At 42.9% G+C, this 13,244-nt stretch overlaps 1 protein-coding gene across 2 annotated transcripts; it reads right to left on the bottom strand.

Annotated features, from left to right (window-relative positions):
- Positions 1-72: 72 nt before the first annotated feature.
- Positions 73-11,573, bottom strand: arhgef5 (Rho guanine nucleotide exchange factor (GEF) 5). 2 transcript variants are annotated; one of them, XM_074684335.1, is made up of 15 exons: positions 11,126-11,573; positions 7,174-10,614; positions 6,443-6,488; positions 6,158-6,207; positions 4,805-5,178; positions 3,609-3,769; positions 3,299-3,451; positions 3,065-3,194; positions 2,890-2,964; positions 2,694-2,783; positions 2,227-2,369; positions 1,941-2,084; positions 1,781-1,851; positions 1,296-1,400; positions 73-1,187 (listed from the first exon to the last, which is right to left on the bottom strand). In XM_074684335.1, exons 2-15 carry the CDS (start codon positions 10,592-10,594, stop codon positions 1,045-1,047), a joined length of 5,106 nt encoding a protein of 1,701 aa, XP_074540436.1. In that variant the 5' UTR covers positions 10,595-10,614; positions 11,126-11,573; the 3' UTR covers positions 73-1,044. The 2 variants fall into 2 exon arrangements, with proteins under 2 accessions (XP_074540436.1, XP_074540437.1); XM_074684336.1 differs by having other exon boundaries at positions 7,801-10,614.
- Positions 11,574-13,244: the final 1,671 nt, after the last annotated feature.

Raw genomic sequence — 13,244 nt, 5'->3', positions numbered from 1 at the left:
AATTTTAAAGAAAAGCTCATTTTGATGAATTAAATAAGTCACAGCTCACTCTCAATGTAAAATGCATGTTTTCAAAACAGATTTTATTGACACCAGTCAGAATTTAATTGAAATGTCCTCACTGTGTAAAATATGTACATCTAAATATTTTTCCTGTATATTTACCATTGTTCTGTTAGCTTAATAAGGCCAACTCTTTATCCAGGATGCATTTTCACCCATTTTTAACTCTCTCAATATACATATACAACATCACATTTCAAAACACAATCTTTTTCTGAAAAAGCCCCTTTTAAAAACTTTGTTCTTTTTCTTAACACCAGTTTATTGATGTATTAAAATACTTTGGACTGAGTCACAAAGTTTTTAAAGAAGGGGTATGATGCAAACCCATATTTTAAACATTGACGTAAAGTACTAATGCGGGATGTCCAGACTAAACTTGTGCAAATTTTCCAACCACTACATGTTGATATGTTGTAGAAATCCCCAAAATCTACCTGTAAACTGCTCAACAGTCTGTTCTAAAAAAAAAAAAACAGCATGAGATCTTCATGAGACAAGCTGAAATGATGAGGTTATTGCATAAGGATCTCCTAACTGGTTCATGACAAGTTGGAGGGTTGGGCCTCAAACACAGGGCCCAGACCTAAGACAGAGGTCAAAATAAAGGTTTTTTTTTAACAACAGAAGGAGAAAATATTTTTTCTAGCTGTAGATCCAAAATCTACAAGGGGATACCAGAGGGGCAGAATAAAGTTGAAAAAAGCACAATACCCCTTCTTCAATTTCTTTCAGGCAGGTCTCTTTAGTTCACAGATCACGCTTAGGCTAATGAGTGTTTCAGCGAGTCAAACAATGCAGATCCAAAACTATTGCTGTATTTCTTTTGCTGCACTTGCAGTGGACAACTCAACAAAAGATATCTCCATTCTAAATGACAAATGTCCATCACCCTGTTTGCAGCAGTTAGAAGCAAGGAACTGTAAGTTATGCCCTTTGTAGTTGATTTCTCTTAGTTTAGTCCCACTTTGGGCATCCTGGTCAAACAGAAGCTGTGGCTGTTGTCAGTTTGAGGGCATCTGACAGGTTGCGCTGTCGAACTCTGGAGTTGCTTATGGTTTCCAAATGTGACTCAGGCACCCATCCACGATGCCGATCAGACAATCTGGTCCCCTCTACCCAATCTGAAAGAGGGGAGAATACATCATGGTTACTCAGTGATTTTTCTTCAACAGGTTCAGGTTTAAGTTAGTTTTACTATCAGACATGGTTCAGAAGTATGATTGACTTACGGTCACTACTCTGTTGGTGCACTAGAATGATATCAGCTTTTTCCAAAGACAACTCATCAGGCTGTTGGGCCACAAAGGCTCGAATGCACTGCATCTGGGGGAAATCTGTAAGAAAAGCATATAAAAGGTCAGGCCTTTAAACTTTTATAAAACCATCAAAATAAAAAGATTTGTCAAAACTCAAACAGTGCTCAGAGACTCAACGACCATTTAAGATGCCTACATGCTGCATAAGAAAACTCTTCACAGGAGCTTCAATAAGTAAAAAGACTCAACTGACATCCTAACCAAGCAGGGATGGGGCAACTTTTAATATCCTGGTTTGTAAACACATGACATCATTCTGTTTCCCTCATTGATCCAAGGTTAACAAATGGTTGATGAGATACTCTGATAAAGTTGCAGGCAGCTGTTGTCTTCTTTGTTCAAGTTATTAACATTAGCTTTCGGCCTCTAACCTTAGTGAGTCAGTTTATATACTTCACCTTGTGCGGCAGAAAAATCAACATCAGGATGTGGCCTGGAAAGAGCAGATATCCACCGTAGCTTATCACTCCTAAAAAAAAAGGAAAAAGAGAGGGTGGTTTATAAAACAGACCTTACTCTGAGTGATTCAGACACTGTACACAACTGTAAGTCTCTTACTGTGTGTCAGTCCGTAGCAGCAGGGCTTTGTTTGACATGTGCAGCCGAATCAGGTTCTTCTGGAGGGAGTGGAGTTTAACACGACAGTTCTCTGCACGCAGTTCCGATACGGGAGCATGGTCGATCACAGTGAACCGTCCCCCTCTGGAAGCAAAAGACAGCAGACAGGAAAATGAGGCAGCGAAAGAAACTAAGATAAGATGGATGATAAGAGACCACAAATATGAAGGTAAACAGGATGCAGCAAAATGTTTATATTAGAAGCAAAGCATGTTTACTGACTCACTCTTTTTGTAATGAAACAAGCAAGTAGTCAGTGAAAAGATGCAAGTAAATATTCCTCTCTGTGTCCTTTAGAGAGAAATCCATCAGTTCAGTGACTTGTCCTTCTCGCACCAGCCTCCGAGACTGACTGATCAGAGGAAGAGTCTGCAACAGACAAACAGAAAGTTCATTAATGCCAATGCATTACATTATTTTTAATTAGAAAGTTCTCTCTCCAACCAGTAACAAAAAATTGTGGCTAAGAGCAAGTTAGTGTACCTTGAGTTGAGTTGAGCTAATTTAATTAAATGTAAATTTCAAACACATTACATCACCTTATGGCTAATTCAAAGCTTTTTAGAATTATTGTGAAATGGCAGTGTCCATAATTTAATTTGTTCCAACTAGTGTTTGCTTGATACTGGAAAGGCAAAAGATAACATGATAAAGACCACATAATCAAATTATAATCCCAAAGATTTCACTCACCCTGCATTCAAAGTCCACCTTAGCACTGAGAGTGACCAGAGATTCAATGCTTTTCATCTGAGAGATGCTGTCATTGCTCTCTTGAATTAGCTACGGGAGAGATGAACAAAAGAGGTTTGTCTTCAAGCAGTTTTAGTGTTTTTTACTAAAAATAGCTACCCCGGGCTGATGTGCAGAGAGTGGGAGTTTGCTGTACCTTCTCCAAAAGTTTCAACGCCTTGATGGCCTGAGTTGCTTCTGGAGTGCCAGGGGTCGTTCTCTTCACAATGTTCTGCAAACAGACATCAATAAACGTTTTATTTCTCCAAGGGTACAGTTGAGTGCATTTTTAAATGTGAATCATGAACCTTTGCTGGTTTAAAAACACAGACCTGGACCAGCAGCTTTAATCTTGTGATCCTCTGGAAGGGAAGGACAAGGAAGGATCGCAGGGGGAGTCTCTGACACACAGGACTCCTCTCTAACTTCTCAACAATCCGCTTAAACCCTGGATTCTCATTCCTGAATGAGAGCGATTGAAGTTTTGGAGTTTTAGAAACAGTTGACATTACACCACACAGTACTTGAGTATTTTATAAAATTAGAAATGTGACTGGACAGCTTACATGAGTCTCTGGTAGGTGGCGTCCTGATAGGACTGGTTGGTGAGGTAGGGGACATAAACCATCTTGAAGCGCTGACAGTGTCGAGCAATGATGTCACACACGGAGAAATGCATGATGTTGGTTTCGACCCGCTCCTCCAGCTTTGATAAGAAACTAAAACAGAAATCATAAAGTCCTTAAAGGCTTGTTTCTCCCACAGGTTTGTCACACAAAAAGATTTGAGAATCACTTGAAACAGGCTTGAATTTTGTATCTACATGTAAATAAAGACTTTGCAGAGTTGCTCTAAATAATGTGAAAGTATTCCAACCTGTGGCTGATGGCACGAACGTCAGCCAGCCGAGAAAACAACCAGTTCCTATCCTGAGTGGTCAACAGCGCCCCCAGCTGTTTGCACTTGACAAAGTGTTCAACCACAATGTCCAGACTGCGACAATAAGAGGCCTCTGATGTTACCACTTCAAACCTCACCTAGATGGAAAATCAAAGGAAAGAGACTGATTTAAAAAACATAAAAACAATGTGTGAGTCATAAAATCTCAGCAGATAGATGGGGGTTTGTCATTTCTTTTTAAACTGTGCTTTTTTTTGACAAGGATGTGACTAACAAAGGAAGAAGATTTCACAACAAGCAGAGGTCCTAGCTCAGTGACAAGTGTTTAAAGTTTAAAGGCACACACTTTTAGTTACCAGGAAAGAGAAAACCAATCATGTTTGCGCAATCAGTCTTCCTGTCAAAGCTGAAGTTCTTCTAAATGGATCGATTAAAGGGAGGGATATTCTGGGATGAGGCAAGACTTCATATATCATGTGCTTTCAGTGGTTTGACATGTTAAGTAATAACAGTAAGAATATGATTCATGTACATTTTTATGTTTCCATACTGTCACTGAGAAATAGTAGACACAGAAAAACAGCTGATGTTAAATGACGCCCTAACACGTCATTTTAAATTAGCATAAGGAGGTGAATCACTTCAACTGTAACCCAGTGTTTTTCCCCATAAACTCCTGCACCTGGAAGTCACTATATGAGAGAGGCTGAAGGAAAAGTGAAACACAACCATCAAGCATTTACTTGCCCTGAAGGATTCTCCTGAATTTTATTAAAGCATGAATGTTGTGCAACCAAAGAGTGAAGCACAATTTCTGCTCATCTTTCAGCTGCTCCATGAGTGACTGTACATAAATAGGAGAATTTTAACTGACTGGAAAAAAAAATTCAACAAAATATAAAGTCCTTCATTGGATCTGAATGTTAAGTGAAGAGAAAGACATACACAGCTGTTGTGCGTATGGCTGCTTTAGTTAAATTGAGACTTTGTCTGGGTTTTTGGGGATTGAAGTTATGATAAATACAAAGTCTTTTAAACTTAAAAGTTACAAGTAAAAACCCCTGCCTCAAAGATTAACAGGAAAAAAGGCAAAGCCTGTCCCACCAGATGTATTTTCTGCCATAAAACAAGCTTTTTTTAGACTTTAATGAGTGCAGCGAGCAGATGTGTACCTCCTGCAGTCGTCTCTGATCTTCGTTGAGCTCCTCCAGCTCAGTACTGTTTCTGACGCCCGGCAGCTCCCGCCACAGTGTGGCCGACTGTGTGAGAGAGATGGACAGACGCGGGGAGGTAGGCCTGCCTTCTCTCCTCGATGGCTCAGGTACAGGCAAGCTTCTGACACTGGTGATGGAGCCTGTGTGCGACAAGGAGTGGGGGTGTGGTACCGTAGGAAGAGGGGGAAGGGGTCTGCGGGCCGGAGGGGGCGAGGGAGCAGGTGACCTTGAAGCGTCCTCCGACACAGAGAGGAAATCAGAGGAGTGAGCTTGCCGAAGGATCTCAAAGTTCTGAGCGGCCTCGCTGTACTGCTGGTAGAGCTGGGCAGCATCTGGAAGGAATGAGAAGGTGTCAGAAAGATGTTAGAGAGATGTTAGAAAAGAAGAGGTTGAAAATACAGAAAGCCAAATGCAAGGATCGAGACAGGAACAGTGTAAGCCAAGAGAAGCTGTTTGCACTCGACATTCCTTTTACACGTACTTGTCGGAATGCTAAGTTGCAGCAGAAGCAGAAGCAGCTGTTTTCCCTTCAAGTTAGTGGATATGAGTGCTTGCACAAACCTGTCTGTGGCTTGCACAGACACACAACACACACGCACACACACACACTCTCCTCCCCTGTTTCTCGCAATATCGACATGAATCATGGGTCAAAGAAGTGCCTGCCATAAAACTTGTTTAAAGTTTCATTTTGAAAAAATTGTTGGCCAACTGTAAACCTGACACAGATTTCCTCTGGTTCCTGTGTTGCATCTGAACTCTGAGCAAACATAAGACATAAACAGTAAATGAGGCCGACTTAACACGGAGGTGAATCATGCAGACTGAGGGGAAATGCTTAACCACGTCACACCTTTCCCAGCCAGGGTTGGAGGAGATGTTATCTAGAGGCACGTCACAGAGTCACCTACACAACCTCTTTGAATGATCAGTTTTATGATTTACACAAACAGCACTGTCATTAAGCACAGTACATGTATGTTCAGAGTTCACAGGTTGCTCACCTGCTGGGGCACGTAGCATTTAATAATATTTTCTAACCTTAGTGGCTGAGTTTGATTCTAATCAGGTACATGCTACCCAACTCTCTGCCTTTAACTATCAAGATAGAGCTAAAACTTTTTCATGAAGGAAAATGAAGAAGAGTAATAGTAAGAAGATTAATAGTTAAAGTTTGTTTTAATGGCATTTCTTCTCAAAAACAACTCAATCTTCAGTTTGCACGTTTGATTTGTGGCTAAAATCTTCAAACTATGCACCAAAAAGATGAATGACATACACACAAAAAAAAAGAATAAAATGGATACTCACTGAAAAACCTGGAGTTTCTTTTCCGTCTGTCTATCGTTTCCAAAACATTCCTGCAGTTACAAGAAAAAGCCACATCATTTAGTTATCACTATTCTAGCTGTAATCACCATAACAGCAGAAACTGTGAAAAAGAGTTCTTGAAAGTTGTCCAAAGCAGACTTTTGTATGGATATTTCACAGTCAGTTTGCAGGAAAACAAGATTCAAATCTTAGACTGTATATTTAAAAACTTAAGCTTTATACCACAGATGCACATTGTGTTAAAATGTTTTGGATGTCACTCACCTCAGCTCGACTTCTCCCCAGCTTTTACTCCGATCATCTTCATCATCTGAGATAAAAAAGTATTCATTCGTCATAACATTACACAAAAGCATAGCTATGTAGGATGTACAGTGACCAGCTGAATGAATAGAGACTCTCTAAAAACAGACGCAAATAAATAAATAAATAAATAGATAAATAGAAGTTAAAAAATTTAAATAATTGTTAGTTAATCCAGAAATCTTGCTACAGTTAGGATCAAAGAAAAAGGTTAGTGTGTTCCCTAAACTCATGTACGTCGTGTTGTGTCTCAGACTGGATCAAGTCAGGCCTTTTAGCTCATGCTTCTGGTTTGCCCTTCCTCTCCCCACCTCCACTTTCCTCCACCCCCTGTAATCACAACAGCGTGACGCAATTTCCAGTATGAGGTTAAGCGGTGAGTCCGCTGAACATGTTTCTGAGTAGATGTCTGCCTCAGATTTTGAACTGTGGTTGGTGTAACAACACGAATGATGCAAGAAGATATTGGACGGCAAAACACAGGGCTGAAAGGTCATCCGTGATTAGAGGAGAAAGAGATTACACATGAAGAGTGCTGAGCTACTTCCTCTGTGGGCAATCACAGCCCAAAGAAGTCAACCTGGTTAGATAAATCATGAAAATGATGATTGGAGAGAAACTAGAGGAGCATTAAATCAAAAGAAGAGGGATCAAACTGGATTAAGAGTTTCCCCCTCTATGTCTCTTTTTACCTGTTGTTGAGAATATTCTGGTTCTGCGATCTCTTCCAACACCTTCCTCTTCTTTTTCCACTTCTACAAGCTCTCCTTTTCTTCTTTCAGTTGTTTTCCGTATCCCCCTCCTTCGTATTCGTGCCTCAGGGCCCAAATCTCGAAAACTGCAGCTGCTCATCAGCGTCCCTCCGTTTGTTTTCCCATCCGTTCCCACCTCTCCCTCCTTCATCTGTCCCACCTCACCTGCTGTACCCCTCTCTTCAGACTTTTCTTCTTCACTCTCTCCCATCCCCTCCTCTACCTCATGCCCTTCACTCTCTCTGGAGGAAGGATGTTCAGACTCTGTATCGTAGTTAAGAATTGGACAGCTGCTCGGCTTGTACAACATGTTGCTTACAGATAAATACATCTCTAATTCTTTCTCCCTGGCTGCTCGTGCTTCCATTTCTGAAATTTCACCTTCATCACACACCTCTTTGCTAATTTTCACCTCTATGTTTGCTTTTTCTTCCGTCTGTTCATCTGCACTGCAATCCGTCTTCCTCTCTGAGTCTAACAGTGTGTCAGAGTGAGTGTGTGCAGGTTTGTCACCATGCATAGCTGAGAACTGGTCAGCATGCATGTCGGCTCGGTTCTGCCCCATACCTCTCAATCCCTCCACCTCCAACGGCTCCTCCTCCTCTTCCTCCTCCTCCTCCTCCCCCTTTTCTTCTTCAGGCTCTGAGTGCTCCTGGTCTGGCCTTAAAACAGCCATCTCTTCAGCCTCCTCCTCCTGTATGTTAATGTGAGGCTCCTCCAAAGATTTCTCCTCAGAGCGCCCCAGGATCTCCCTCACTACATTTTTGGCCCATTTAAGGTGGGGGGCTTGTGAATGCCGCTTGGGCTCCTCTGACATGCTCCATGCACCGCTCATTCTTATCCTGATGGCCTCCACCTCCTCCGGACTCATCACTCCAGATGTAATCCCGTCCAAGATGGGTTGAATTTGCTCAAAATCCACTTGAGAGAAAACGTCAGCGTAAGGATTAGTCGGGAGTGGCGAGTTATTCTCACTCTCTCTTTCTGGGCCTTTGTTTTTCTCTCTCCACTCCATGAGGAGTCGTTCAGTCTGTGAGTCTCTTTTAACTGTTCCAATTTCTTCATAAGGATTCTCCTCTTTCCCCTTCGTTCCTTCTCCAGTCTTTCTACTCGGCAGCTCTGAAGACACTCTGTATCTGACGTCCACTTCAGATGTTTCAACCTCCTGGTTATTGATGTCATCATGTCTTGTCAGGTCGCTCTGTGGTCTTTGTGTAACATCATCATCATGTTCCATTCCCTTCTCCTGATCAACATGTGACGGTGACAAGTCTTTAGTCTTTGACCGGGGCAACGTTTGCCCAATCACACAGAAGACATACTTTGGCTGCTTCTCCCTACCCTCCCCCTCTTCATCATCCATCTCGTCTTCCCTGAAAGCAGGTGAGTGTCCATCATGAGAGCCTTCACCATCCCAAAACTCCTGACAGTCCTCAAACTCTTCTTCCTCTCTGTCATCCTCCTCGTCCCCGCCGCTGGACAGTGTCACAAATCCGTCCTCTCCTGACAGCATTCTGTCCCTCTCTTGCTTCCACTCTGTCTCACTTCCTCTTTCTTCACTGCCGGAGCGTGCCCAGTAATCGCTCCCACCCTCTTCCTCTCTGTCACTCTCCTCTGTGTTATCTGTCACATTCTCTCCCTCTGTATCCCTCCTTCGGTTTCCCTCTATCCCGCCATCACTGTCTGACAGATGTTCCTCCCCTCCTTTATCTAGTTCCCTCCAGACTTGGCCCACCTCATCTCCGTCTACGCTTACACCCACCAACTCTCTGTCTCTGTCTCTGCTGTGTTCATCCCTCCCTCCATGTCTGCCCCTGTAACTGCTTTGGTCTTTTTCCCACTCCCCCTGTGAATCCATCTTCCTATCTTCCTCCCTCCACTGGCTCTCTCTGTCTACAAACTCCCCTTTACTATTCCTGCCCCTCTGCGGCTCTAACCACATTCTCCTCTGCTCTGTCGGCTCCCCTTGTTCACTTCTCTTCTGACTCCTCTCTGAGTTTCTCTGTTCTTCTGCTCCTCTTTCACTCTCTTTCTCTGTCTCCCTGTCTTCGTAACTGTCTCGGCTTCTTCTCTGCCTCATCTCACTGTCCATGTCACTGCTCCACTCCCCGCTGCTCTGGGATCGTGGCGGCACCCTGGGAGCCGTCTCGTTCTGAGCTCGGCTTCTCTTGCCTGTCGTGGGATCTGCCTCTCTTTCCTTCGGTTCTCTTCTCCTCCTTTGATCATACTCTCTATGTTTGTCATCCTTCCATCTTTCTCGCTCTCCGTCGGCCTCTCTGTACCTCTCCCTTTCTTTCTCCGCTCTTCTTCTCCTGGACTGATCTGCCTCTCTGTCTCTATCTCGGTGCCTGTCCTCTTCTCTATACCTCTCCCTCTCTGCTCTGCCCTTGTTGTCCCCCTCACTCCTGCTTTGTTGATATGTCAACTCCTCCCTCTCTCTGTCCCTCACTCTCTCCCTCCTTTGCTCCCTCTCATCGCTGTCTCCTTCACTTCTTGTATCCCTCCTCCCCTCTTTCGTGGTCCTTTCCTTGTCCATCTTGTCAAAGTAAATCCCCCCGTCTCTTCTTCTGCTCGGAGACGGCATCCTTGTCTCCCTCTCCCCCATATTAGGCCTTGGCTTTTCTCTTTTTCTACTGGCATCCATCTCTTTTCTGTCCCCTGGATCACCTGATCCACTCCTCCTGTCTTGATCAGACTCCTGATATCGCTCCCTCTTCCTTGACCTCTCTTCTTCTACAGGTCTCCGTCCCTCTTCCTTCACCCTGCTCCTCATCTCATCTCTCTCGCGCTCTCTCTGCCTCTCTCTATTCCTGTCCCTCTCCCTGTCCCTCTCCCACTCGTCTACTACTAGTCTTTTTGGTCTCTCTTTCTGCCTCCTTTCTCCTCTTTCCCTCATCTCACTGGTGGATTTCATGTTCCTTCGATCTGGGCTGATTTTTCCCATTCTGGGAAATGTGTCACCTTTCTTCATCCCCCTCTCCACCTCTCTATCAGACACCTGCTCTAAGTTAGACAGCGGCCTCCCGCGTCCCCTTCTGTCATCTTCATACCTCCTTTCCCTGTCCCTCCACTCTCTTTCTCCTTCTCTTTCTCTTGGCCTGGGCACAGGAGCGCGGTCTTTTTCGTAGACTCTATCTCTCGGGTCTGAATCTTTGTATCTCGGTTTGTCCCTCATTTTCTCGGCCTCTCTGTCTCTTCTCCAGTCCTCTTCACGGTCTCTGGCTCGCTCCAACTGGGCAGTCATTGCTGGCCTAGGACTTGGATCCCGAGAGATTTTTCCACCTGGCTGAAGCTTGCGGTCTGATGTGTTTATGTTAGATAACGTGTCAAAGAGGGTGCAGCTTGGCCTTTTGGTCCCCATGGTATCATATTTTGGTGAACCTAAGAGACAAAACCACCAGAGGGGGAAGAATCAAGTCATTTTCACAGATTAAATGAGGCAGAAAGGGAATTTTCTGCAAACTTTTAGATACTTAGTTTAGACGGATGCTTGTAAAACTACAGCTCCCCACTCTTGCTGCTAACTTCTGATGTTACATTACTTCAGCTGTATTTTACACACACTTTTTGCACTAGTAGTTTTGAGAAAGAAGCTATTTGATAACAGAAGTTAGTCTTGTGATACAGTATCCATGTGGTAGAAAACTAAGATCTAGGCCAGAGAGAAGAGGTGACACCCTCATGCAGTTCTACAAGAATGCAGCACCGACCTGCAAAGCACCACATACCAAAAGAAGCCTTTCAGAAAGCGAGGCCCTGTGACACATAGGCATGGCATGTAACATGTAAACCACAACTAAGCTAGACCTGATTCTGTGTTAGAATCAGAGCAAATCTTCAAAAACCTGTTTGTCAATCACAAATCCATTAATTTCATTAGAAAGCAACTCACCTGAGTATAGTATCCTGGGGAGATCTGCCGTCCTCCCCTGGTCCAGTTCAGCTCAAAAGCATGGGATTGCACAACACATAAGAATGCACTCACATTGTCAACATGACACAGCTAATGTCCTCCTTTTTCAGACTAAATCAAAACTTTTTTCCTTCCTAAACTTTAACTCTTGTGTTCAAACTTATTGTTTACGCCTGTGCTCTCCTTGCGTCTCTCTTTTGCTGCCTCTCTCTGTCTTTGCCCTCCTCCCCTCCCTCCTTAAATTCCCAAACAAGTCTGAACAGATTGACACTTATCTTTGCCCTCCTCCTTTCTCTCTGTCTTCTCTTCTCAGTTGCTGTCGGTGAACAAGGAGCTGGACACAGATAAATCAACTGAAGTATTTTGACTTCACTACTCAAGTCCTTCCTCCCTCCCCTTTACTGCCGACATGATCGCCTGCATAAACCCCCCTTGGCAAAGAAGAAAAAAGTACACAGCTCTCTGCTTTCTCCTGCTCTATTCTTCTCTCACGAAACACAGGAAGTACACCTCCTTGGTGTCTCTGTTTCAGAGCAGCGATTGGTTGACAAGGAGTAGCCGGGTGTGTCTCAATAGCACACACAGCCAGGTAAGGTAAGGGCTAAGATAAAACAAGGGAGAGCTGGGGGAGGGGAGACTGAGAGGAACGATTTTGAGCAAGCACACAGTGGAAAGCTTACTTACTTAGCCAATAAAAACGTCTCTACATTCCCTCTGAGAGGCAATAAAGAGGGGGGAGACAGGGTAACACAAACTCTCACAAAGTCTGAAGACTGAAAAATTACAACATTAAGCAATCGCAGAGCAGGAAATCACTGGGAGGGACACCAAATGTGTGATCAGTGACTGATTTGTTAAACAATGACCACTTTCCTATGCTGATTGAGTACTGTGTTGACCTGAGATGATGGTTTTGGTATACTTTGGACCATTAAAAACTGAATAACAGCCAGTTTCACTTTCCCCTGTGTTCACCTACACCGTTTCCAGATTTGGAGTACAAACAATTTTATGTGATTGCCCTTTTTTGTTCTTTTGATGCATTTGGAAGTATTACCTCCAAAGTTACCACTGTCTCGAGTACACCTGATTATAATAAAATGAGTCTATAATAACTCTGACAGCTGTTCTGTAGGTTTTTGCTGTTCTGTTGGGTTCTTTTCATCTGCTGTTTTCCAAACCCAGGAGAAACTACTGATACTCAATTAGGTTGTTTTAAAGCCCAAGTGTTTCCTTTGGGAGGGCACCCAGTTAAGGATGTTCATTGGATTACACCCTTAATTTGTCTTTGTTCAATTAGATGTACTTTAAAAAAAATCACCACTGTGCAGAGTTTTTATTTTTTTTATCATAGCACTGTTTAACATTTTTAGAAGGTTTTATTCCTAAGACTGCAGTACTTTGTGGTGCTGTTTGGTTTGTTTTCATATTCTTTGTATAATATTGTCCTCCCACAATGTAAACATATGGACATTAGCTTGTTTTAGCCAATACTGGCAACTTTCTGTTTTTGACTTCTTCTTTTCTAAAAGACTTTTCTAAAAGAAAAAATACTTATTATCATTCTTGGGTCGAATAAGAGGAATCATAGGTGACATGTGCGAGTCTCTTTGGTTAATTTAAACTTGACTCAGCAAGAGCCCAGCAAAGCTGAGCATGAAGAATGAAACAAAATTGAGCAGGTTAGCTCTCTTTGAAAAGACGTGTTTTTTTTTAACCCTAAAGGTCAAACTTGGTGGTTTTCTTGAATACTGAACCTTAAAGCAGAATACAAACAATGTGCTAGAAATTTACTTGCAAACAGCAGCCATGTTTACAAGAGGAGGGAGAAGATTAGAGCGCCTAAACACACAAGCAATGAGTACGAGTAAGCAACAGACTTTTCTGTTTTATCTTTAATCTTGTCACTTTGAACAGTTCTTTCAGTAATGCAAATCAATTAATGATTTTAAAAAAGAAGTACTTTGGATAAATCAGTCCAATCAGATTCACAGCAGGTTAAAGGTTAAAGGCTGATAAAAGCGTGACACTTGGAACAAACTCCATGTTCCACAGACTGTACAAAAACAGTGCTGTCACAATCAAAACAGTGTGGTTT

Source organism: Halichoeres trimaculatus, unplaced genomic scaffold (assembly GCF_033239565.1).
Source record: "Halichoeres trimaculatus isolate MK-OKI-2021-1 unplaced genomic scaffold, fHalTri1.1 fHalTri1_scaffold_12, whole genome shotgun sequence".
Classification (NCBI taxonomy): Eukaryota; Metazoa; Chordata; class Actinopteri; order Labriformes; family Labridae; genus Halichoeres; species Halichoeres trimaculatus.
Note: the sequence above shows the minus strand (reverse complement) of the source record. Positions and strands in the feature narration are given on the sequence as shown.

Coding starts and splice junctions, on each gene's coding strand:
- arhgef5 (XM_074684335.1), bottom strand. CDS start 10,594: ATGGGGACCAAAAGGCCAAGCTGCACCCTCTTTGACACGTTATCTAAC. Junction 2,965..3,064: donor GATTAAAGCTGCTGGTCCAG/GTCTGTGTTTTT, acceptor GTCTGTTTGCAG/AACATTGTGAAGAGAACGAC. Junction 1,188..1,295: donor GCACCAACAGAGTAGTGACC/GTAAGTCAATCA, acceptor CCCCTCTTTCAG/ATTGGGTAGAGGGGACCAGA.